We start from the raw sequence: 25,718 nt of genomic DNA on the forward strand, positions 1-25,718 counted from the left end.
GGGTAACAGCAGTAGAGTTGATGTCAGCTGTTTTATGGCTGCTGACATAAAGCCCACGGGTTAGTAATGGAGCTGCATCTATAAGACACCCCCCCTACTAACTATATAGTCAAATGTAAAAAAGATACACTCAGTGAAAACTGGGCAGTCACATCAGTGATGCAACCTCACACAACACCAGCCGGAATATACTGAGCTGAGCGTGAGAACGCATCTGCTTGTGACTGGCAGTGACGTCATCTGGATCGTCGTGGGACATGGGCTTAATGGATAACGGTGGAAAGGTGAAAATAACTTGGAGTTTTTATTACAAATAAAGGACTTTCTATGTGTGTGTCTTTATTACATTTGACTATGGGGTTATTAATGGAAGTGTCACTGCTCACACAGTGAGAAAAAGCCTCACTGTGCTAGCGGGGATCTCCCTGAGGTCCCCACAGTTCAGAGGCCCGGCTGGGAACGCAGCCTCAATGACTGGCGGTAACCTCAATGACGTCACCGCTAAACACTGACACAGCGCTCGCAGCAGCTCATTCATCAGTGGTTCTCAGCCTGGACGCATCTTGGCACCGTCCACGTTGACAACTATTTATCCCTAGACATGGATTACGGCGTGGGACAGGTGAGGGATATTGTTGTTTTTTATTTTTGCTTTATTACAGAAGACTAGGGATTCAGTGGAATTTGGTGTTAGGTGAGTATAACTGTGTTATTTTTAAATAAAAATGGAAAAGTGTGAGATTATTATTTCAAATTAACAAATTTATTATGGCTGTGTCTTTACTTAACATATAACTATCGAATTGTGTTATTGATGCCTATCCATTACTAAGCTGTGAGCTTGATGTCACCAGGTAATACAAAGGTGACATCAACCCCACAAATATGAAACCCACTTGCCACCACCACAAGGCAAGTAGGAAGAGCCGGGCAAAGCGCAAGATTTGTAGCATCTAATAGATGCGCCTTTTCTGGGCGGCTGCGGGCTGCTATATTTAGGCTAGGGGGGCCGATGTCCATAGCCCCTTACCAGACTGAGAATACCAGCCTCCAGCTGTCTGCTCTAGCAAGGCTAGTTGTCAAAAATGGTGGAGACCACACATCATTTTTTTAAATTTAAATAATTTTTAAAAATATGGTGTGGAGACCCCTAAATTCTTGATAACCAGCCTTGATAAAGCTGACAGTTGAAGGTTGAAACCCCCAGCTGACAGTTTTGCCTGGCTGGTTACAAAAAATACAGGGGAACCCATGCCTTTAAAAAAAAAAAAAAAAAAAATAGTTACTTAGAGCGCAGGCACCGGCTGATAAATATTCCCATCAGCCGTTTCTGCTCACTGTTATTAGCGGTAACAGGCCAGCTGATGGGAGCAGTAGCCCCATCAGCCGACGCCAGTGACTGGAGGAAAACGTTTTACCTCCGATCAAAGCTGCAGGCTCATGCGGTAATTTGACAGTGTGGGAACTGCGGCTGTCTGACCGGCTGTAATGATTTTACAGCCAATCAGAAGCAATGTTTGCTGCGCTGTCATGCACATGATAGTGTCACAAACACCCATTGTGAGAGGGGATGAACCCAAACAGTAACACATACTTTCTGGTGAAGTCGGTGCTGTGTTCATGCCTGAACAGTAGGTGTTCAGTACAGACGCCAAACTTTAGTGTTCGGGTTCACCCATCTCTAATCATCAGTACATGGCTGCCATCATTTAGAGGGAATTTGATTAACCCCATATAAAGTTTTGCTGTTCTAGTAGAATTTTCCTGATATTTTCTTAGTTGCATTTTACAGACCATTGTCCATAAACAGCTTACAACACAGCAAAGGGATCTCATTGTTAAAAGTTATCAGTTGGAAGGAGAAAAACAAATTCCAATGTAGTAGGAATACCATGGAGCACTGTGAAAATGTCAGAAAAAGTGGCTCAACAGTGAGATTACATAAAAACTGTGCATCTCTTAAAAGTTATAAAACGACAAGAAGAAAATTGGCCCGGCAAGCTGCCTAGAGGTAAATTATGTTTATTAATTTTTTTATGATATGTTTTTGTAAAAATAAGACGTATATTTTTGCCAATGTGAGTATAACCATGTAAGAAGAGTCTGGACATGTGGATTTTAATTAATCAGTATTGTTGTTAGGTCTTTAAATAAGCTATTATCGAGCAGTACCTTGGATACAACACAGAGAGCACATCCAGTCTATGTTGCTGGGACAGACAAAAACAACTCGCATTCAGCCTGATTAACTGGGAGAGACACACAGAGCTCACATCCAGCCTATATTACTGGAAGAAACACACAGAGCTCACATCCAGCCTATATTACTGGGAGTGACACACAGAGCTCATATCCAGCCTATACAACTGGGAGAGACACACAGAGCTCACATCCAGCCTGTATTACTGGGAGAGACACACAAAAGCTCATATCCAGCCTGTATTACTGGGAGAGACACACAGAGCTCACATCCAGCCTATATTACTGGGAGTGACACACAAAAGCTCATATCCAGCCTATACAACTGGGAGAGACACACAGAGCTCACATCCAGCCTGTATTACTGGGAGAAACACACAAAAGCTCATATCCAGCCTGTATTACTGGGAGAGACACACAGAGCTCACATCCAGCCTATACAACTGGGAGAGACACACAGAGCTCACATCCAGCCTGTATTACTGGGAGAAACACACAAAAGCTCATATCCAGCCTATACAACTGGGAGAGACACACAGAGCTCAGACCCAGCGTTTAATACTGGGAGAGACACATCTACAGGTGCTTCTCACAAAATTAGAATATCATCAAAAAGTTAATATATTTCAGTTCTTCAATACAAAAAGTGAAACTCATATATTATATAGAGTCATTACAAATAGAGTGATCTATTTCAAATGTTTATTTCTGTTAATGTTGATGATTATGGCTTGCAGATTTCACACCAAAGGTGTTCTAAGCCTTTAACATTTTTTTTCCAACCTGATTCACTGCATGAGATGGATTTTTGAGGGCTTCTCAGTCACTACATAAACATCCATGAATTAGATGAACATGCTCCGTTATAATACATACATATCTGACTGGTTAGGAAGAAGTTAATACAAATCAATACTGAGCGAACTCCAGACGTTTTTGTTTTGGGGCCCTATTGGGACACTACTTAATTACGGTAATTAGAGCTGATATTAATTTATTTCGAGTGGCAGGCCTGTGATGTTACTCTCTGCACTTGAGCTCCTAAAGCAATGTTTGGGCCATGTTTGAGCTCCGCATTTTCTGCATGGACGGCCGGGGTATTTATGCGCCCAGATGATTTTCCATCCACAATTATCTATCTCTTAAACTGGTCTGAGCTGGAGAGGCCCTAAAGGTGATTAATCATTTCCCCTCTGAAGGGCCTAATTACTTCAGTCTTTTCATATTGTGGATATCCATTTGGAGGCCGGTATTGTAATAGACTCCTGCGTCCTGGAAAAGCCTCAACGTAAACATGCGGGGCCGAAAGGCTGCAAAAAGTGCCAACACAGGCCGAGCGCACAAAACTTTGTAGACAGGGCTTAACCCTTTGAGGACGCTGCCAATTTTTGTTATTGGGCTTTTGCTTTTTCTTCCCGTTATTCCAAGAGCCATAACCTTTTTATTTTTATGTCAACTTAGCTGTACGGGTTTTTGTTGTAAATTTTAAATGATGATCATTCAATGAAACACACAATGTCCATGTTTGTTTCCTGCAACATCAAACATTCTATGGTAAAAAAGACTGAATCACGATCCTCCAGGTCAGTGCGATCATGTGGATACCGATCGTCTACAGACTTGTTTTTCATTTAAATGGAGAAAAAATATTGTAACGAAAAAAGATTTGGGTTTGTATCGCCATGTTCCAAGACCCGTGACATTTTTATATTTCCCTCAATTCATCTCTGTGCTTGTTTCTTTTGTGTGAAGAGCAGATTTATTGATACCATTATGGGGCAGATATGATATTTTGACCAGTTATTTATTTCATTTTTTTTAGGGAGAAGTGGTGACCAAAATACACAATATTGGCAATTTTGTTTACATTTATTTTTAAAGGAGTAAAGGGAGGAGTAATCAAAACTTTTTTTTTTGTGCTTTCAAATTTTATTATTATTTTTTTTTTACATTATTGTTCAGTACTTAAAGTGGATTTGAACCTGCAATCGGCCGATCGGGGGAGGAACACAACGGTGGCGACAGGAACCTTCAGTAGGCGCCCGTCTATTATGGCAACAAACGGTGGGCGTGAGCACCGACGCGCGTTCCAGTTAAACTCCGACCGTGGCTGTTAAGGATTAATGCCAGCTATTTAAAGGGAACCTGAAAGCTGAAGTGTGCTGCCTGTTCCACGGGCAGCATGTATCAGACACTGGCTGCATGATGGGAAACTAGTCAGGGAGGCAGGTCCCGATGGCTTCTCCCCGCCCACTCCCCTGGATTGACAGGTCTCTCCCAATCACTGCAAGGAACCTGCCTGCCTGACTAGTCACCTGTGCAGCTCAGTCCACAGAGGCCTTTTAAAGTATATTTTTCTCTGAAAAGCTGCAATGTTTCAAAATCATACACGCTGCCTGTGGATCAGGAAGCATGTATCAGCTATAAGGTTCTCTTTAGTTTAGACGGTATCTTCTGCATGTATATAAAGCTCAGCTAATAAGCCTCCTCCACACACAATCAGCTGTTATGTGCCTGAAAAGGAGCGGGCCCAGCACCGGAGGCCGCACCGAAGAGGGGGAGTCGACCTATGACTGATACAGCACGTCATACATCATTAAGAGGTTAAAAAAAGATGCACAAACTGATTGGCCAATTCCTATGTGCCCACCAGCCATGACTAGGAGACCTTCTTCTGGATGAAGCCTGACCATTTCTATCAGACAAGTAGGATCCAATGCTAACTAGTTTAGGAAATGTTCACACATTTTTTTTTTTCAGGCGGTCAAAAATCGTTGAGATATTTAAAAGGGAAATACTTTAGGAAAAGCTAGTGTTCTCTTGGCTTTAGTGTTTTGGGATGGGGACAATCGTAAATAAAATGCTAGCAATGTTTGACACTTCAAAACTCTAAAAAAAAAAAAAAATTGCCCAGGAGTTTCTGTAACCTTCCCATGACTTCTATTGTAAAGTATAGCAGAAAACACCAGAATAGTCCTGTCACCTCTTTTAAACAGTTGCTGTTTTTTTTTAAATCTTAAGCTAATTTAATCTTAGCAGCTGCCAAGGCAAACAGGATCATGGGGTGCATTAAAAGAGGTCTCGATACACATGATGAGAGCATTATACTGCCTCTGTACAAATCCCTAGTTAGACCGCACATGGAGTACTGTGTCCAGTTTTGGGCACCGGTGCTCAGGAAGGATATAATGGAACTAGAGAGAGTACAAAGGAGGGCAACAAAATTAATAAAGGGGATGGGAGAACTACAATACCCAGATAGATTAGCGAAATTAGGATTATTTAGTCTAGAAAAAAGACGACTGAGGGGCGATCTAATAACCATGTATAAGTATATAAGGGGACAATACAAATATCTCGCTGAGGATCTGTTTATACCAAGGAAGGTGACGGGCACAAGGGGGCATTCTTTGCGTCTGGAGGAGAGAAGGTTTTTCCACCAACATAGAAGAGGATTCTTTACTGTTAGGGCAGTGAGAATCTGGAATTGCTTGCCTGAGGAGGTGGTGATGGCGAACTCAGTCGAGGGGTTCAAGAGAGGCCTGGATGTCTTCCTGGAGCAGAACAATATTGTATCATACAATTATTAGGTTCTGTAGAAGGACGTAGATCTGGGGATTTATTATGATGGAATATAGGCTGAACTGGATGGACAAATGTCTTTTTTCGGCCTTACTAACTATGTTACTATGTTACTATGTTAATTAAAAATGATCAAAAGCCTTAGTTTGCTGTGCATGCCTCAAGTGTAAGCTACAAAAAAAATCTGAACTGAAAAAAGGCAAGTGCGAACAGGTACAAGCGGATACGAGAGCACTATACACAAACCAAAGAGTGCAGCAGTCACTGTGTGCGCCAAGATATAGGCAAACAGTGAGTACCGTATATCAAATTAAGATATTTAGAGCACAAATTGGTCAAATCATGTGACACAGATTAGATATCAATGCCAGGCTTAAAGGGGTTGTCCAGCTTTAGGCTACAAGTCTGCAGTCACTTTCAGTGCCCGCACACTTATGAACACATCAAGGGCACCGCACGCTGTGAGGATTCTCCGGTGCCAGGAGCGGGCAGCAATGTGACCACAAATATATGCATACTTCCGCACACATTCCGACTAGACGAACCCAGCCTTGCTCAATACGAGGCTGCACACGTCTAGTTGGCATGTGACCGCACGTGTGCGAATCACATACTTGCGGTCACGCGACTTCTGCTTCCAGTGCTGGTGAATCCTCACAGCACGCAGGATTCACAAGTCTGCAGTCAAATACAGTGACATCAGACTTGTACCCCAAGGCCCGAAGACCCCTTCGTGTGAACCTGTAATTCCAGAATAAACCGTCATGTAAGTGTACATGAAGAACATCACCACTTCTGGCCATATGACTTGTACTCTGCATTTTTCATCAGTTTCTCAGTCTGCATGCTCTCTTTCTAATTTCCAGTTGTCTCCGAGCTAGTGGGTGGAGACTAGCTGTTATGAGGTCTCCAAAACAAAGCACGCACAGGCATGAGGGATTCCTGCTCTCCTGAAACCATAACGGCCATTTAAAACGAGTTTCTTCTAAAAACAGAGCAGTTCAAAATGTCTCTCGTTATGGTCGACCAGATGGGGCAATGGCTTTTAGAAACTTGGACAAGTAAAATATCAAAATTAACTTTAAAACAGAAACTTTACAGTGTGAACAGAACGGCTGGTGTCATTACCTCAGTTTAGAGATGATTTTCTCCGTGGAGCTCTGCACAATGTCCTTAGGACTGATGTCGGTGTCGCCAACCGCTACCTCCAACAGCTTCTGTATAGTGTTCAGAGATTGACCATCTAGGCACATCGTCACTGCCAGGCTCCTCAGCTTCTCCGTCTCTGATCTTGACAGATCGTACATATGTGAATACTTCTGCACACAATCCTGACAATCAATGGGTGAAAATTAAGTGTAGGGACTAGTAACGATGGGAAGAGAAGACTCAAAAATAAGACAGACATATATTTAGCAAGAAATACACTGAAGAAGACCCAGTTGAGCTGAAGAGTTGCCACCTTATTCATTCTGGCCAAAAAAAAGTACTCACTCCGCCTTTTTGGAATCTACCTTTGACTGTAGCCCACTTTTTTGGATTTTTCTTTTTTTCCCCTTACCAGTTCTGAAGGAAGAACGTTTCCGCTAATTTATTTGACAACTTGTAGCTAATTTACGAAGGAACATTACTGGAAACCTTCATATTAGGGGTCTTACAGAAACCATGTGTCCTGTCCAGGATAAAACTACCCCCAAAACCTCAACGAACCTAAAGCTTTCCAGTAAAACAACAACTGGCACCAATTATTGGTGTCCACAAGACCAGCAAAGTTCTAAGGACCAGAATTACATGGCCAATGTTGTTTTTTTTGGATGAGTCTTACCTTGTCCAAACTTCTCAAAAGGTTCACAGAATCATGACCGAGAGTTTCCAGGTGAGCAAGGGATTGCTGTAGGTGACTCAAGACTCCATCATACATGACTAAGGAACGTGGCGCCTCAGTGACTTCTCCGGATGCTTTCTTTCTCTGCTTCTCAAGACAGTGTTTCACCGTTGTAATTGTCTTCTTGGTCATCTCCTTTCTGGCGTCCACTGTCAACTAAAGAGTAAAAAATGAATTTAGGGCTCGTTATTACGACCAGCAGTGCTACAATAACCAACATTCATTGTGCCTTTAGGCTACATAAACTCGCGGTGTAGCTGCAGATTTTTCATGGGGAACCTGCCACAGGAAATCTGCAGCTGGAAAAACTATTTGACCCCAGGTTTTTGCTACCCTGTATAAGAGCAGTACAGTTCCAGTGATGTATCACTTACTGGGCTACTTGCTGCAGTTTTGATAAAATCCCTGTTTTCTGTGCTGCAGATCTAGCAGTTCTCTGAATGCAGAGTTTTGTATAACCCCGCCCACACCACTGACTGGACGCTTTGTGTGTACACTGTGCATAGGCAGAAAGCTGAAACCTAAAAACATTTCCTTTAATACAGTAATGGCAAACTAGATGAGATTATACCCGATCGCATCCATCTTTCCGAGTGGAAATTAACAATTTGACTTTTGGATGTACATTGCCGATTTCTCCACATTCAAGAGAAAATCTAAATCAATGTTCATTTGAAGCAGAAATTGTAAAGACACGTGCTCCTTCGACCACACAGGCCTAAAGAGGACCGGTCACCACTTTTTTTGTAAGTAACGGTCTACATGATATGGCTGGAAAAAAAATAAGATTCTCTTTATGTGTGTGGTGTGCATGTTGTGTTTGCATTGTGTGAACTGTATGTGGGTGCTGTGCAAATTCTGTATGTTGGTGATGTGTGTTCTATATGTGTGTGCCCTGTGTGTATGCATTCTGTATATGTGATGTGTGCACAGAATGTATGTGTTCTGTATACGTGGTGTGCGCACAGTATGTGTGTGTGTGTTCTGTATATGTGGTGTGTGTTCTGTATACGTGGTGTGCGCACAGTATATGTGTGTGTGTTCTGTATATGTGGTGTGTGTTCCGTATATGTGGTGTGTGTGTTCAGTATATGTGGTGTGTGTGTTCTGTATATGTGGTGTGTGTGTTCAGTATATGTGGTGTGTGTGTTCTGTATATGTGGTGTGTGTGTGTGTTCTGTATATGTGGTGTGTGTGTGTGTGTTCTGTATATGTGGTGTGTGTGTTCTGTATATGTGGTGTGTGTGTTCTGTATATGTGATGTGTGTTCTGTATATGTGGTGTGTGCAGTATGTGTTCTGTATATGTGGTGTGTGCGCAGTGTGTGTTCTGTATATGTGGTGTGTGCAGTGTGTGTGTTATGTATATGTGGTGTGTGTGCAGTGTGTGTGTTCTGTATATGTGGTGTGTGCGCAGTGTGTGTTCTGTATATGTGGTGTGTGTGCAGTGTGTGTGTTCTGTATATGTGGTGTGTGTGCACTGTATGTGTTCTGTATATGTGGTGTGTGTGTGTTCTGTATATGTGGTGTGTGTGTGTTCTGCATATGTGGTGTGTGTGTTCTGTATATGTGGTGTGTGCAGTGTATGTTCTGTATACAGTGGGGCAAAAAAGTATTTAGTCAGTCAGAAATAGTGCAAGTTCCACCACTTAAAAAGATGAGAGGCGTCTGTGATTTACATCATAGGTAGACCTCAACTATGGGAGACAAACTGAGAAAAAAAAATCCAGAAAATCACATTGTCTGTTTTTTTAACATTTTATTTGCATATTATGGTGGAAAATAAGTATTTGGTCAGAAACAAACAATCAAGATTTCTGGCTCTCACAGACCTGTAACTTCTTCTTTAAGAGTCTCATCTTTCCTCCACTCATTACCTGTAGTAATGGCACCTGTTTAAACTTGTTATCAGTATAAAAAGACACCTGTGCACACCCTCAAACAATCTGACTCCAAACTCTACTATGGTGAAGACCAAAGAGCTGTCAAAGGACACCAGAAACAAAATTGTAGCCCTGCACCAGGCTGGGAAGACTGAATCTGCAATAGCCAACCAGCTTGGAGTGAAGAAATCAACAGTGGGAGCAATAATTAGAAAATGGAAGACATACAAGACCACTGATAATCTCCCTCGATCTGGGGCTCCACGCAAAATCCCACCCCGTGGGGTCAGAATGATCACAAGAACGGTGAGCAAAAATCCCAGAACCACGCGGGGGGACCTAGTGAATGAACTGCAGAGAGCTGGGACCAATGTAACAAGGCCTACCATAAGTAACACACTACACCACCATGGACTCAGATCCTGCAGTGCCAGACATGTCCCACTGCTTAAGCCAGTACATGTCCGGGCCCGTCTGAAGTTTGCTAGAGAGCATTTGGATGATCCAGAGGAGTTTTGGGAGAATGTCCTATGGTCTGATGAAACCAAACTGGAACTGTTTGGTAGAAACACAACTTGTCGTGTTTGGAGGAAAAAGAATTCTGAGTTGCATCCATCAAACACCATACCTACTGTAAAGCATGGTGGTGGAAACATCATGCTTTGGGGCTGTTTCTCTGCAAAGAGGCCAGGACGACTGATCCGGGTACATGAAAGAATGAATGGGGCCATGTATCGTGAGATTTTGAGTGCAAACCTCCTTCCATCAGCAAGGGCATTGAAGATGAAACGTGGCTGGGTCTTTCAACATGACAATGATCCAAAGAACACCGCCAGGGCAACGAAGGAGTGGCTTAGTAAGAAGCATTTCAAGGTCCTGGAGTGGCCTAGCCAGTCTCCAGATCTCAACCCTATAGAAAACCTTTGGAGGGAGTTGAAAGTCCGTGTTGCCAAGCGAAAAGCCAAAAACATCACTGCTCTAGAGGAGATCTGCATGGAGGAATGGGCCAACATACCAACAACAGTGTGTGGCAACCTTGTGAAGACTTACAGAAAACGTTTGACCTCTGTCATTGCCAACAAAGGATATATTACAAAGTATTGAGATGAAATTTTGTTTCTGACCAAATACTTATTTTCCACCATAATATGCAAATAAAATGTTAAAAAAACAGACAATGTGATTTTCTGGATTTTTTTTTCTCAGTTTGTCTCCCATAGTTGAGGTCTACCTATGATGTAAATTACAGACGCCTCTCATCTTTTTAAGTGGTGGAACTTGCACTATTGCTGACTGACTAAATACTTTTTTGCCCCACTGTATGTGGTGTGTGTGCAGTGTGTGTTCAGTATATGTGGCGTGTGCATGTTCTGTATATGTGGTGTGTGTGTGTGTTCAGTAACCCCCGGATGAGGCACGGAGGGTCGGAAGGAGGGGGGCATGACCGGGGCAGGTTGCCAGTGACCAGGTGATTGGGGATTTTGGGAAAAGGCAGGGAGAACAGCAAGGAAGGAGAGGTGGAGGAACTAAAGGATTGACAAAGGGGGAAGTGACATAAGGGAAGTGACCTAGGCACGGGGGAGAAGGGGGGAGATCAAGGGGGATAAAAGGAGGCAGGGATGAGCAGTAACTTTCTTTTCACTCCCAGGACAGCGGGAAAACAAGCCCCACCCACCCATCCCAGAGGAGGAGAAGAATGACTGGGTCGCAGTGGCCGGATCAATAATTCGAATAAGGATATGAAGGATACTTATGCAAACGTATTTAATTTGGCAGTTACCTTTAAGCCCAGGGGAAGGGCAATCCAACGCCATGGTTCCCTGGAGGTTTCCCCCACAGGGGGTTTTTCCTCTCCTGACTGGTGGCGGATGGCTCTTTGTGAGCCTGAGGTTCTGTTATAATCAATGGAATAGTGATTTGAGCGCTGGTGGGTCCTCGAAGCTGGCAAAAAAGTTCGGTATGGGGGGGGGTTCTTGCATTGCAGGACCCCCCTACAGTGGATGGTTACGGGTTGTTGGTGGTCTGGTGAGACTTGGGTGATACCCGACGAGGCAAGTCGGGATCACATTATCATGGGACCCGGAGGGCCACCCGATGTTGGAGGTCGGGTGCGCGGTACCGATGGGTGGGTACCCGACGATGGAAGTCGGGTACAGGTTTAACGGTGTGGAGGCAACCTCTTCCCTCAATTCATGGTGCTTCCGAGCCGGGAGGAAAAACGCGGCTGGAAGTAAGGCTGGGAGGGAAGAGGCAATGCCGACGGTTTAATCACCAGACCAGGATCGGGTTAGCTTCGAGGGCCCCACCAAGTGTCTTTAATTATTATTAGTATTATTATTAATATTATTATAATTATTAATAATAAATTGGCTGCTGTGGCCGTTATTATCCAAAAGTACTGGTGTGGCGTGTTTATTCAAGGGAAAAAGGGGGAAGGTCACGGAGAGTCAACCTTGCCAAGGTCATGTATATGTGGTGTGTGTGTGTGTGTTCTGTATATGTGGTGTGTGTGTGTGTATTCTGTATATGTGGTGTGCGCACAGTATGTGTGTGTGTGTGTTCTGTATATGTGGTGTGTGTGTTCTGTATATGTGGTGTGTGCGCAGTGTGTGTTCTGTATATGTGGTGGGTGCAGTGTGTGTTCTGTATATGTGGTGTGTGTGCAGTGTGTGTGTTCTGTATATGTGGTGTGTGCGCAGTGTGTGTTCTGTATATGTGGTATGTGCAGTGTGTGTTCTGTATATGTGGTGTGTGTGTGTTCTGTATATGTGGTGTGTGTGTGTTCTGTATATGTGGTGTGTGTGTGTTCTGTATATGTGGTGTGTGTTCTGTATATGTGGTGTGTGCAGTGTGTGTTCTGTATATGTGGTGTGTGTGTTCTGTATATGTGGTGTGTGCAGTGTGTTCTGTATATGTGGTGTGTGTGCAGTGTGTGTGTTCTGTATATGTGGTGTGTGTGTGTTCTGTATATGTGGTGTGTGTGTGTGATCTGTATAGGTGGTGTGTGTGTTCTGTATATGTGGTGTGTGTGTGTTCAGTATATGTGGCGTGTGCGTGTTCTGTATATGTGGTGTGTGCGCAGTGTGTGTTCTGTATATGTGGTATGTGCAGTGTGTGTTCTGTATATGTGGTGTGTGTGCAGTGTGTGTGTTCTGTATATGTGGTGTGTGTGTGTTCTGTATATGTGGTGTGTGTGTGTTCTGTATATGTGGTGTGTGTGTGTTCTGTATATGTGGTGTGTGTTCTGTATATGTGGTGTGTGCAGTGTGTGTTCTGTATATGTGGTGTGTGTGTTCTGTATATGTGGTATGTGCAGTGTGTGTTCTGTATATGTGGTGTGTGTGCAGTGTGTGTTCTGTATATGTGGTGTGTGTGTGCTCTGTATATGTGGTGTCTGCGCAGTGTGTGTTCTGTATATGTGCAGTGTGTGTTCTGTATAAGTGGTGTGTGTTCTGTATACGTGCAGTGTGTTCTGTATAAGTGGTGTGTGTGTTCTGTATATGTGATGTGTGTGCAGTGTGTGTTCTGTATATGTGGTGTGTGCAGTGTGTGTTCTGTATATGTGGTGTGTGCGCAGTGTGTGTTCTGTATATGTGCAGAGTGTGTTCTGTATAAGTGGTGTGTGTTCTGTATACGTGCAGTGTGTGTTCTGTATAAGTGGTGTGTGTGTTCTGTATATGTGGTGTGTGTGCAGTGTGTGTTCTGTATATGTGGTGCGTGTGTGTTCTGTATATGTGGTGTGTGTGTGTTCTGTATATGTGGTGTGTGTGTTCAGTATATGTGGCGTGTGCGTGTTCTGTATATGTGGTGTGTGCGCAGTGTGTGTTCTGTATATGTGGTGTGTGTGCAGTGTGTGTCTGTATATGTGGTGTGTGTGTGCTCTGTATATGTGGTGTCTGCGCAGTGTGTGTTCTGTGTATGTGCAGTGTGTGTTCTGTATAAGTGGTGTGTGTTCTGTATACGTGCAGTGTGTTCTGTATAAGTGGTGTGTGTGTTCTGTATATGTGATGTGTGTGCAGTGTGTGTTCTGTATATGTGGTGTGTGTGCAGTGTGTGTTCTGTATATGTGGTGTGTGTGTGTTCTGTATATGTGGTGTGTGCGCAGTGTGTGCTCTGTATATGTGCAGAGTGTGTTCTGTATAAGTGGTGTGTGTTCTGTATACGTGCAGTGTGTGTTCTGTATAAGTGGTGTGTGTGTTCTGTATATGTGTTGTGTGCGCAGTGTGTGTTCTGTATATGTACAGTGTGTGTTCTGTATAAGTGGTGTGTGTGTTCTGTATACGTGCAGTGTGTGTTCTGTATAAGTGGTGTGTGTGTTCTGTATAAGTGGTGTGTGTGTTCTGTATATGTGGTGGGTGTGTGTTCTGTATATGTGGTGTGTGCAGTGTGTGCGCTGTATATGTGGTGTGTGTGCAGTGTGTGTGTTCTGTATATGTGGTGTGTGTGTGTTCTGCATATGTGGTGTGTGTGTTCTGTATATGTGGTGTGTGCAGTGTGTGTTCTGTATATGTGGTGTGTGTGCAGTGTGTGTTCTGTATATGTGGTGTGTGTGCAGTGTGTGTTCTGTATATGTGGTGTGTGTGTGCGTTCTGTATATGTGGTGTGTGTGCGTTCTGTATATGTGGTGTGTGTGTGTTCTGCATATGTGGTGTGTGTGTGTTCTGCATATGTGGTGTGTGCAGTGTGTGTTCTGTATATGTGGTGTGTGTGTGTTCTGTATATGTGGTGTGTGTGCAGTGTGTGTTCTGTATATGTGGTGTGTGTGTGTTCTGTATATGTGGTGTGTGTGCAGTGTGTTCTGTATATGTGGTGTGTGTGTGTTCTGTATATGTTGTGTGTGTGTGTTCTGTATAAGTGGTGTGTGTGTTCTGTATAAGTGGTGTGTGTGTTCTGTATATGTGGTGTGTGTGTGTTCTGTATATGTGGTGTGTGTGCAGTGTGTGTTCTGTATATGTGGTGTGTGCGCAGTGTGTGTTCTGTATATGTGCAGAGTGTGTTCTGTATAAGTGGTGTGTGTTCTGTATACGTGCAGTGTGTGTTCTGTATAAGTGGTGTGTGTGTTCTGTATATGTGGTGTGTGTGCAGTGTGTGTTCTGTATATGTGGTGCGTGTGTGTTCTGTATATGTGGTGTGTGTGTGTGTGTTCTGTATATGTGGTGTGTGTGTGTGTTCAGTATATGTGGCGTGTGCGTGTTCTGTATATGTGGTGTGTGCGCAGTGTGTGTTCTGTATATGTGGTGTGTGTGCAGTGTGTGTCTGTATATGTGGTGTGTGTGTGCTCTGTATATGTGGTGTCTGCGCAGTGTGTGTTCTGTATATGTGCAGTGTGTGTTCTGTATAAGTGGTGTGTGTTCTGTATACGTGCAGTGTGTTCTGTATAAGTGGTGTGTGTGTTCTGTATATGTGGTGTGTGTGCAGTGTGTGTTCTGTATATGTGCAGAGTGTGTTCTGTATAAGTGGTGTGTGTGTTCTGTATAAGTGGTGTGTGTGTTCTGTATAAGTGGTGTGTGTGTTCTGTATATGTGGTGTGTGTGCAGTGTATGTTCTGTATATGTGGTGTGTGTGTGTTCTGTATATGTGGTGTGTGCATTGTGTGTTCTGTATATGTGGTGTGTGTGTTCTGTATATGTGGTGTGTGCAGTGTGTGTTCTGTATATGTGGTGTGTGTGTGTTCTGTATATGTGGTGTGTGTGTGTTCTGTATATGTGGTGTGTGTGTTCTGTATATGTGGTGTGTGTGTGTGTGTGTTCTGTATATGTGGTGTGTGTGTGTGTGTGTTCAGTATATGTGGTGTGTGTGTGTGTGTGTTCAGTATATGTGGTGTGTGTGTTCTGTAAATGTGGTGTGTGTGTTCTGTATATGTGGTGTGTGTGTTCTGTATATGTGGTGTGTGTGTTCTGTATATGTGGTGTGTGTGTTCTGTATATGTGGTGTGTGTGTGTTCTGTATATGTGGTGTGTGTGTGTGTTCAGTATATGTGGTGTGTGTGTGTGTTCAGTATATGGTGTGTGTGTGTTCTGTATATGTGGTGTGTGTGTTTTCTGTATATGTGGTGTGTGTGTGTTCAGTATATGTGGTGTGTGTGTGTGTTCAGTTTATGTGGTGTGTGTGTTCTGTATATGTGGTGTGTGTGTGTTCTGTATATGTGGTGTGTGTGTTCTGTATATGTGGTGTGTGTGCAGTGTGTGTTCTGTATATGTGGTGTGTGTGTGTTCTGAATATGTGGTGTGTGCGCAGTGTGTGTTCTGTATACGTGCAGTGTGTGTTCTGTATATGTGGTGTGTGTGCAGTGTGTGTTCTGTATATGTGGTGCGTGTGTGTTCTGTATATGTGGTGTGTGTGTGTTCTGTATATGTGGTGTGTGTGCAGTGTGTGTTCTGTATATGTGGTGTGTGTGTGTTCTGTATATGTGGTGTGTGCGCAGTGTGTGTTCTGTATATGTACAGTGTGTGTTCTGTATAAGTGGTGTGTGTGTTCTGTATACGTGCAGTGTGTGTTCTGTATAAGTGGTGTGTGTGTTCTGTATATGTGGTGTGTGTGTGCTCTGTATATGTGGTGTGTGCGCAGTGTGTGTTCTGTATATGTGGTGTGTGCAGTGTGTGTTCTGTATATGTGGTGTGTGTGCAGTGTGTGTGTTCTGTATATGTGGTGTGTGTGTGTTCTGCATATGTGGTGTGTGTGTTCTGTATATGTGGTGTGTGCAGTGTGTGTTCTGTATATGTGGTGTGTGTGCAGTGTGTGTTCTGTATATGTGGTGTGTGTGTGCGTTCTGTATATGTGGTGTGTGTGTGTTCTGCATATGTGGTGTGTGCAGTGTGTGTTCTGCATATGTGGTGTGTGTGTGTTCTGTATATGTGGTGTGTGCGCAGTGTGTGTTCTGTATATGTACAGTGTGTGTTCTGTATAAGTGGTGTGTGTGTTCTGTATATGTGGTGTGTGTGCAGTGTGTGTTCTGTATATGTGGTGTGTGTGTGTTCTGTATATGTGGTGTGTGTGTGTTCTGTATAAGTGGTGTGTGTGTTCTGTATAAGTGGTGTGTGTGTTCTGTATATGTGGTGTGTGTGTGTTCTGTATATGTGGTGTGTGTGTGTTCTGTATATGTGGTGTGTGTGTGTGATCTGTATATGTGGTGTGTGTGTGTGATCTGTATAGGTGGTGTGTGTGTGTGTTCTGTATAAGTGGTGTGTGTGATCTGTATAAGTGGTGTGTGTGTTCTGTATAAGTGGTGTGTGTGTTCTGTATAAGTGGTGTGTGTGTTCTGTATATGTGGTGTGTGTGTTCTGTATAAGTGGTGTGTGTGATCTGTATAAGTGGTGTGTGTGTTCTGTATAAGTGGTGTGTGTGTTCTGTATAAGTGGTGTGTGTGTTCTGTATATGTGGTGTGTGTGTTCTGTATATGTGGTGTGTGTGTGTGATCTGTATATGTGGTGTGTGTGTGTGTGTGTTCTGTATATGTGGTGTGTGTGTGTGTTCTGTATATGTGGTGTGTGTGTGTGTTCTGTATAAGTGGTGTGTGTGATCTGTATAAGTGGTGTGTGTGTTCTGTATAAGTGGTGTGTGTGTTCTGTATATGTGGTGTGTGTGTTCTGTATATGTGGTGTGTGTGTGTTCTGTATAAGTGGTGTGTGTGTTCTGTGTAAGTGGTGTGTGTGTTCTGTATATGTGGTGTGTGTGTGTGTTCTGTATATGTGGTGTGTGTGTGTGATCTGTATATGTGGTGTGTGTGTGTGATCTGTATAGGTGGTGTGTGTGTGTGTGTTCCGCATAAGTGGTGTGTGTGATCTGTATAAGTGGTGTGTGTGTTCTGTATAAGTGGTGTGTGTGTTCTGTATATGTGGTGTGTGTGATCTGTATATGTGGTGTGTGTGTGTGTGTGTTCTGTATATGTGGTGTGTGTGTGTGTGTGTGTTCTGTATATGTGGTGTGTGTGTGTTCTGTATAAGTGGTGTGTGTGATCTGTATAAGTGGTGTGTGTGTTCTGTATAAGTGGTGTGTGTGTTCTGTATATGTGGTGTGTGTGTTCTGTATATGTGGTGTGTGTGCAGTGTGTGTTCTGTATATGTGGTGTGTGCGCAGTGTGTGTTCTGTATATGTGCAGAGTGTGTTCTGTATAAGTGGTGTGTGTTCTGTATACGTGCAGTGTGTGTTCTGTATAAGTGGTGTGTGTGTTCTGTATATGTGTTGTGTGCGCAGTGTGTGTTCTGTATATGTACAGTGTGTGTTCTGTATAAGTGGTGTGTGTGTTCTGTATACGTGCAGTGTGTGTTCTGTATAAGTGGTGTGTGTGTTCTGTATAAGTGGTGTGTGTGTTCTGTATATGTGGTGTGTGTGTTCTGTATATGTGGTGTGTGTGCAGTGTGTGTTCTGTATATGTGGTGTGTGCAGTGTGTGTTCTGTATATGTGGTGTGTGTGCAGTGTGTGTTCTGTATATGTGGTGTGTGTGTGCGTTCTGTATATGTGGTGTGTGTGTGTGTTCTGCATATGTGGTGTGTGCAGTGTGTGTTCTGCATATGTGGTGTGTGTGTGTTCTGTATATGTGGTGTGTGCGCAGTGTGTGTTCTGTATATGTACAGTGTGTGTTCTGTATAAGTGGTGTGTGTGTTCTGTATATGTGGTGTGTGTGCAGTGTGTGTTCTGTATATGTGGTGTGTGTGTGTTCTGTATATGTGGTGTGTGTGTGTTCTGTATAAGTGGTGTGTGTGTTCTGTATAAGTGGTGTGTGTGTTCTGTATATGTGGTGTGTGTGTGTTCTGTATATGTGGTGTGTGTGTGTTCTGTATATGTGGTGTGTGTGTGTGATCTGTATATGTGGTGTGTGTGTGTGATCTGTATAGGTGGTGTGTGTGTGTGTTCTGTATAAGTGGTGTGTGTGATCTGTATAAGTGGTGTGTGTGTTCTGTATAAGTGGTGTGTGTGTTCTGTATAAGTGGTGTGTGTGTTCTGTATATGTGGTGTGTGTGTTCTGTATAAGTGGTGTGTGTGATCTGTATAAGTGGTGTGTGTGTTCTGTATAAGTGGTGTGTGTGTTCTGTATAAGTGGTGTGTGTGTTCTGTATATGTGGTGTGTGTGTTCTGTATATGTGGTGTGTGTGTGTGATCTGTATATGTGGTGTGTGTGTGTGTGTGTGTTCTGTATATGTGGTGTGTGTGTGTGTGTTCTGTATATGTGGTGTGTGTGTGTGTTCTGTATAAGTGGTGTGTGTGATCTGTATAAGTGGTGTGTGTGTTCTATATAAGTGGTGTGTGTGTTCTGTATATGTGGTGTGTGTGTTCTGTATATGTGGTGTGTGTGTGTGTTCTGTATAAGTGGTGTGTGTGTTCTGTATAAGTGGTGTGTGTGTTCTGTATATGTGGTGTGTGTGTGTGTTCTGTATATGTGGTGTGTGTGTGTGATCTGTATATGTGGTGTGTGTGTGTGATCTGTATAGGTGGTGTGTGTGTGTGTGTTCCGCATAAGTGGTGTGTGTGATCTGTATAAGTGGTGTGTGTGTTCTGTATAAGTGGTGTGTGTGTTCTGTATATGTGGTGTGTGTGTTCTGTATATGTGGTGTCTGTGTGTGATCTGTATATGTGGTGTGTGTGTGTGTGTGTGTGTGTGTGTGTTCTGTATATGTGGTGTGTGTGTGTGTGTGTGTTCTGTATATGTGGTGTGTGTGTGTGTGTTCTGTATAAGTGGTGTGTGTGATCTGTATAAGTGGTGTGTGTGTTCTGTATAAGTGGTGTGTGTGTTCTGTATATGTGGTGTGTGTGTTCTGTATATGTGGTGTGTGTGCAGTGTGTGTTCTGTATATGTGGTGTGTGCGCAGTGTGTGTTCTGTATATGTGCAGAGTGTGTTCTGTATAAGTGGTGTGTGTTCTGTATACGTGCAGTGTGTGTTCTGTATAAGTGGTGTGTGTGTTCTGTATATGTGTTGTGTGCGCAGTGTGTGTTCTGTATATGTACAGTGTGTGTTCTGTATAAGTGGTGTGTGTGTTCTGTATACGTGCAGTGTGTGTTCTGTGTAAGTGGTGTGTGTGTTCTGTATATGTGGTGTGTGTGTTCTGTATATGTGGTGTGTGTGCAGTGTGTGTTCTGTATATGTGGTGTGTGCGCAGTGTGTGTTCTGTATATGTGCAGAGTGTGTTCTGTATAAGTGGTGTGTGTGTTCTGTATATGTGTTGTGTGCGCAGTGTGTGTTCTGTATATGTACAGTGTGTGTTCTGTATAAGTGGTGTGTGTGTTCTGTATACGTGCAGTGTGTGTTCTGTATAAGTGGTGTGTGTGTTCTGTATAAGTGGTGTGTGTGTTCTGTATATGTGGTGGGTGTGTGTTCTGTATATGTGGTGTGTGCAGTGTGTGCTCTGTATATGTGGTGTGTGTGCAGTGTGTGTGTTCTGTATATGTGGTGTGTGTGTGTTCTGCATATGTGGTGTGTGTGTTCTGTATATGTGGTGTGTGCAGTGTGTGTTCTGTATATGTGGTGTGTGTGCAGTGTGTGTTCTGTATATGTGGTGTGTGTGCAGTGTGTGTTCTGTATATGTGGTGTGTGTGTGCGTTCTGTATATGTGGTGTGTGTGCGTTCTGTATATGTGGTGTGTGTGTGTTCTGCATATGTGGTGTGTGTGTGTTCTGCATATGTGGTGTGTGCAGTGTGTGTTCTGTATATGTGGTGTGTGTGTGTTCTGTATATGTGGTGTGTGTGTTCTGTATATGTGGTGTGTGTGTGTTCTGTATATGTGGTGTGTGTGCAGTGTGTTCTGTATATGTGGTGTGTGTGTGTTCTGTATATGTTGTGTGTGTGTGTTCTGTATAAGTGGTGTGTGTGTTCTGTATAAGTGGTGTGTGTGTTCTGTATATGTGGTGTGTGTGTGTTCTGTATATGTGGTGTGTGTGCAGTGTGTGTTCTGTATATGTGGTGTGTGCGCAGTGTGTGTTCTGTATATGTGCAGAGTGTGTTCTGTATAAGTGGTGTGTGTTCTGTATACGTGCAGTGTGTGTTCTGTATAAGTGGTGTGTGTGTTCTGTATATGTGGTGTGTGTGCAGTGTGTGTTCTGTATATGTGGTGCGTGTGTGTTCTGTATATGTGGTGTGTGTGTGTGTTCTGTATATGTGGTGTGTGTGTGTGTTCAGTATATGTGGCGTGTGCGTGTTCTGTATATGTGGTGTGTGCGCAGTGTGTGTTCTGTATATGTGGTGTGTGTGCAGTGTGTGTCTGTATATGTGGTGTGTGTGTGCTCTGTATATGTGGTGTCTGCGCAGTGTGTGTTCTGTATATGTGCAGTGTGTGTTCTGTATAAGTGGTGTGTGTTCTGTATACGTGCAGTGTGTTCTGTATAAGTGGTGTGTGTGTTCTGTATATGTGATGTGTGTGCAGTGTGTGTTCTGTATATGTGGTGTGTGTGCAGTGTGTGTTCTGTATATGTGCAGAGTGTGTTCTGTATAAGTGGTGTGTGTGTTCTGTATATGTGGTGTGTGTGTTCTGTATAAGTGGTGTGTGTGTTCTGTATATGTGGTGTGTGTGTTCTGTATAAGTGGTGTGTGTGTTCTGTATATGTGGTGTGTGTGCAGTGTATGTTCTGTATATGTGGTGTGTGTGTGTTCTGTATATGTGGTGTGTGCATTGTGTGTTCTGTATATGTGGTGTGTGTGTTCTGTATATGTGGTGTGTGCAGTGTGTGTTCTGTATATGTGGTGTGTGTGTGTTCTGTATATGTGGTGTGTGTGTGTTCTGTATATGTGGTGTGTGTGTGTGTTCTGTATATGTGGTGTGTGTGTTCTGTATATGTGGTGTGTGTGTGTGTGTTCTGTATATGTGGTGTGTGTGTGTGTGTGTGTTCTGTATATGTGGTGTGTGTGTGTTCAGTATATGTGGTGTGTGTGTGTGTGTGTTCAGTATATGTGGTGTGTGTGTGTGTGTGTGTGTTCAGTATATGTGGTGTGTGTGTTCTGTAAATGTGGTGTGTGTGTTCTGTATATGTGGTGTGTGTGTTCTGTATATGTGGTGTGTGTGTTCTGTATATGTGGTGTGTGTGTGTTCTGTATATGTGGTGTGTGTGTGTTCTGTATATGTGGTGTGTGTGTGTGTTCAGTATATGTGGTGTGTGTGTGTGTTCAGTATATGGTGTGTGTGTGTTCTGTATATGTGGTGTGTGTGTTTTCTGTATATGTGGTGTGTGTGTGTTCAGTATATGTGGTGTGTGTGTGTGTTCAGTATATGTGGTGTGTGTGTTCTGTATATGTGGTGTGTGTGTGTTCTGTATATGTGGTGTGTGTGTTCTGTATATGTGGTGTGTGTGCAGTGTGTGTTCTGTATATGTGGTGTGTGTGTGTTCTGAATATGTGGTGTGTGCGCAGTGTGTGTTCTGTATACGTGCAGTGTGTGTTCTGTATATGTGGTGTGTGTGCAGTGTGTGTTCTGTATATGTGGTGCGTGTGTGTTCTGTATATGTGGTGTGTGTGTGTTCTGTATATGTGGTGTGTGTGCAGTGTGTGTTCTGTATATGTGGTGTGTGTGTGTTCTGTATATGTGGTGTGTGCGCAGTGTGTGTTCTGTATATGTACAGTGTGTGTTCTGTATAAGTGGTGTGTGTGTTCTGTATACGTGCAGTGTGTGTTCTGTATAAGTGGTGTGTGTGTTCTGTATATGTGGTGTGTGTGTGCTCTGTATATGTGGTGTGTGTGCAGTGTGTGTTCTGTATATGTGGTGTGTGTGTGTTCTGTATATGTGGTGTGTGCGCAGTGTGTGTTCTGTATATGTACAGTGTGTGTTCTGTATAAGTGGTGTGTGTGTTCTGTATACGTGCAGTGTGTGTTCTGTATAAGTGGTGTGTGTGTTCTGTATATGTGGTGTGTGTGTGCTCTGTATATGTGGTGTGTGCGCAGTGTGTGTTCTGTATATGTGGTGTGTGCAGTGTGTGTTCTGTATATGTGGTGTGTGTGCAGTGTGTGTGTTCTGTATATGTGGTGTGTGTGTGTTCTGCATATGTGGTGTGTGTGTTCTGTATATGTGGTGTGTGCAGTGTGTGTTCTGTATATGTGGTGTGTGTGCAGTGTGTGTTCTGTATATGTGGTGTGTGTGTGCGTTCTGTATATGTGGTGTGTGTGTGTTCTGCATATGTGGTGTGTGCAGTGTGTGTTCTGCATATGTGGTGTGTGTGTGTTCTGTATATGTGGTGTGTGCGCAGTGTGTGTTCTGTATATGTACAGTGTGTGTTCTGTATAAGTGGTGTGTGTGTTCTGTATATGTGGTGTGTGTGCAGTGTGTGTTCTGTATATGTGGTGTGTGTGTGTTCTGTATATGTGGTGTGTGTGTGTTCTGTATAAGTGGTGTGTGTGTTCTGTATAAGTGGTGTGTGTGTTCTGTATATGTGGTGTGTGTGTGTTCTGTATATGTGGTGTGTGTGTGTTCTGTATATGTGGTGTGTGTGTGTGATCTGTATATGTGGTGTGTGTGTGTGATCTGTATAGGTGGTGTGTGTGTGTGTTCTGTATAAGTGGTGTGTGTGATCTGTATAAGTGGTGTGTGTGTTCTGTATAAGTGGTGTGTGTTCTGTATAAGTGGTGTGTGTGTTCTGTATATGTGGTGTGTGTGTTCTGTATAAGTGGTGTGTGTGATCTGTATAAGTGGTGTGTGTGTTCTGTATAAGTGGTGTGTGTGTTCTGTATAAGTGGTGTGTGTGTTCTGTATATGTGGTGTGTGTGTTCTGTATATGTGGTGTGTGTGTTCTGTATATGTGGTGTGTGTGTGTGATCTGTATATGTGGTGTGTGTGTGTGTGTGTTCTGTATATGTGGTGTGTGTGTGTGTGTTCTGTATATGTGGTGTGTGTGTGTGTTCTGTATAAGTGGTGTGTGTGATCTGTATAAGTGGTGTGTGTGTTCTGTATAAGTGGTGTGTGTGTTCTGTATATGTGGTGTGTGTGTTCTGTATATGTGGTGTGTGTGTGTTCTGTATAAGTGGTGTGTGTGTTCTGTATAAGTGGTGTGTGTGTTCTGTATATGTGGTGTGTGTGTGTGTTCTGTATATGTGGTGTGTGTGTGTGATCTGTATATGTGGTGTGTGTGTGTGATCTGTATAGGTGGTGTGTGTGTGTGTGTTCCGCATAAGTGGTGTGTGTGATCTGTATAAGTGGTGTGTGTGTTCTGTATAAGTGGTGTGTGTGTTCTGTATATGTGGTGTGTGTGATCTGTATATGTGGTGTGTGTGTGTGTGTTCTGTATATGTGGTGTGTGTGTGTGTGTGTGTTCTGTATATGTGGTGTGTGTGTGTGTGTTCTGTATAAGTGGTGTGTGTGATCTGTATAAGTGGTGTGTGTGTTCTGTATATGTGGTGTGTGTGTTCTGTATATGTGGTGTGTGTGCAGTGTGTGTTCTGTATATGTGGTGTGTGCGCAGTGTGTGTTCTGTATATGTGCAGAGTGTGTTCTGTATAAGTGGTGTGTGTTCTGTATACGTGCAGTGTGTGTTCTGTATAAGTGGTGTGTGTGTTCTGTATATGTGTTGTGTGCGCAGTGTGTGTTCTGTATATGTACAGTGTGTGTTCTGTATAAGTGGTGTGTGTGTTCTGTATACGTGCAGTGTGTGTTCTGTATAAGTGGTGTGTGTGTTCTGTATAAGTGGTGTGTGTGTTCTGTATATGTGGTGTGTGTGTTCTGTATATGTGGTGTGTGTGCAGTGTGTGTTCTGTATATGTGGTGTGTGCAGTGTGTGTTCTGTATATGTGGTGTGTGTGCAGTGTGTGTGTTCTGTATATGTGGTGTGTGTGTGTTCTGCATATGTGGTGTGTGTGTTCTGTATATGTGGTGTGTGCAGTGTGTGTTCTGTATATGTGGTGTGTGTGCAGTGTGTGTTCTGTATATGTGGTGTGTGTGTGCGTTCTGTATATGTGGTGTGTGTGTGTTCTGCATATGTGGTGTGTGCAGTGTGTGTTCTGCATATGTGGTGTGTGTGTGTTCTGTATATGTGGTGTGTGCGCAGTGTGTGTTCTGTATATGTACAGTGTGTGTTCTGTATAAGTGGTGTGTGTGTTCTGTATATGTGGTGTGTGTGCAGTGTGTGTTCTGTATATGTGGTGTGTGTGTGTTCTGTATATGTGGTGTGTGTGTGTTCTGTATAAGTGGTGTGTGTGTTCTGTATAAGTGGTGTGTGTGTTCTGTATATGTGGTGTGTGTGTGTTCTGTATATGTGGTGTGTGTGTGTTCTGTATATGTGGTGTGTGTGTGTGATCTGTATATGTGGTGTGTGTGTGTGATCTGTATAGGTGGTGTGTGTGTGTGTTCTGTATAAGTGGTGTGTGTGATCTGTATAAGTGGTGTGTGTGTTCTGTATAAGTGGTGTGTGTGTTCTGTATAAGTGGTGTGTGTGTTCTGTATATGTGGTGTGTGTGTTCTGTATAAGTGGTGTGTGTGATCTGTATAAGTGGTGTGTGTGTTCTGTATAAGTGGTGTGTGTGTTCTGTATAAGTGGTGTGTGTGTTCTGTATATGTGGTGTGTGTGTTCTGTATATGTGGTGTGTGTGTGATCTGTATATGTGGTGTGTGTGTGTGTGTTCTGTATATGTGGTGTGTGTGTGTGTGTTCTGTATATGTGGTGTGTGTGTGTGTTCTGTATAAGTGGTGTGTGTGATCTGTATAAGTGGTGTGTGTGTTCTGTATAAGTGGTGTGTGTGTTCTGTATATGTGGTGTGTGTGTTCTGTATATGTGGTGTGTGTGTGTGTTCTGTATAAGTGGTGTGTGTGTTCTGTATAAGTGGTGTGTGTGTTCTGTATATGTGGTGTGTGTGTGTGTTCTGTATATGTGGTGTGTGTGTGTGATCTGTATATGTGGTGTGTGTGTGTGTGATCTGTATAGGTGGTGTGTGTGTGTGTGTTCCGCATAAGTGGTGTGTGTGATCTGTATAAGTGGTGTGTGTGTTCTGTATAAGTGGTGTGTGTGTTCTGTATATGTGGTGTGTGTGTTCTGTATATGTGGTGTCTGTGTGTGATCTGTATATGTGGTGTGTGTGTGTTCTGTATATGTGGTGTGTGTGTGTGTGTGTGTTCTGTATATGTGGTGTGTGTGTGTGTGTTCTGTATAAGTGGTGTGTGTGATCTGTATAAGTGGTGTGTGTGTTCTGTATAAGTGGTGTGTGTGTTCTGTATATGTGGTGTGTGTGTTCTGTATATGTGGTGTGTGTGCAGTGTGTGTTCTG

The 25,718-nt window shown here is 43.2% G+C and overlaps 1 protein-coding gene across 1 annotated transcript in view; it reads right to left on the reverse strand.

The window, feature by feature from the left end:
* The window catches only part of NBAS (NBAS subunit of NRZ tethering complex), an 854,371-nt gene that overhangs the window by 270,786 nt on the left and 557,867 nt on the right, over positions 1 to 25,718 (reverse strand). Inside the window, exons 45-46 of the mRNA XM_069728113.1 lie at positions 7,607 to 7,822; positions 6,910 to 7,112 (exon numbers count right to left, since the gene is read on the reverse strand). Of these exons, the coding sequence (XP_069584214.1) occupies positions 6,910 to 7,112; positions 7,607 to 7,822 (419 nt within the window). The remainder of the gene's footprint in view (positions 1 to 6,909; positions 7,113 to 7,606; positions 7,823 to 25,718) is intronic.

This window comes from Ranitomeya imitator, chromosome 5, assembly GCF_032444005.1.
Source record: "Ranitomeya imitator isolate aRanImi1 chromosome 5, aRanImi1.pri, whole genome shotgun sequence".
NCBI classification, from domain to species: Eukaryota; Metazoa; Chordata; class Amphibia; order Anura; family Dendrobatidae; genus Ranitomeya; species Ranitomeya imitator.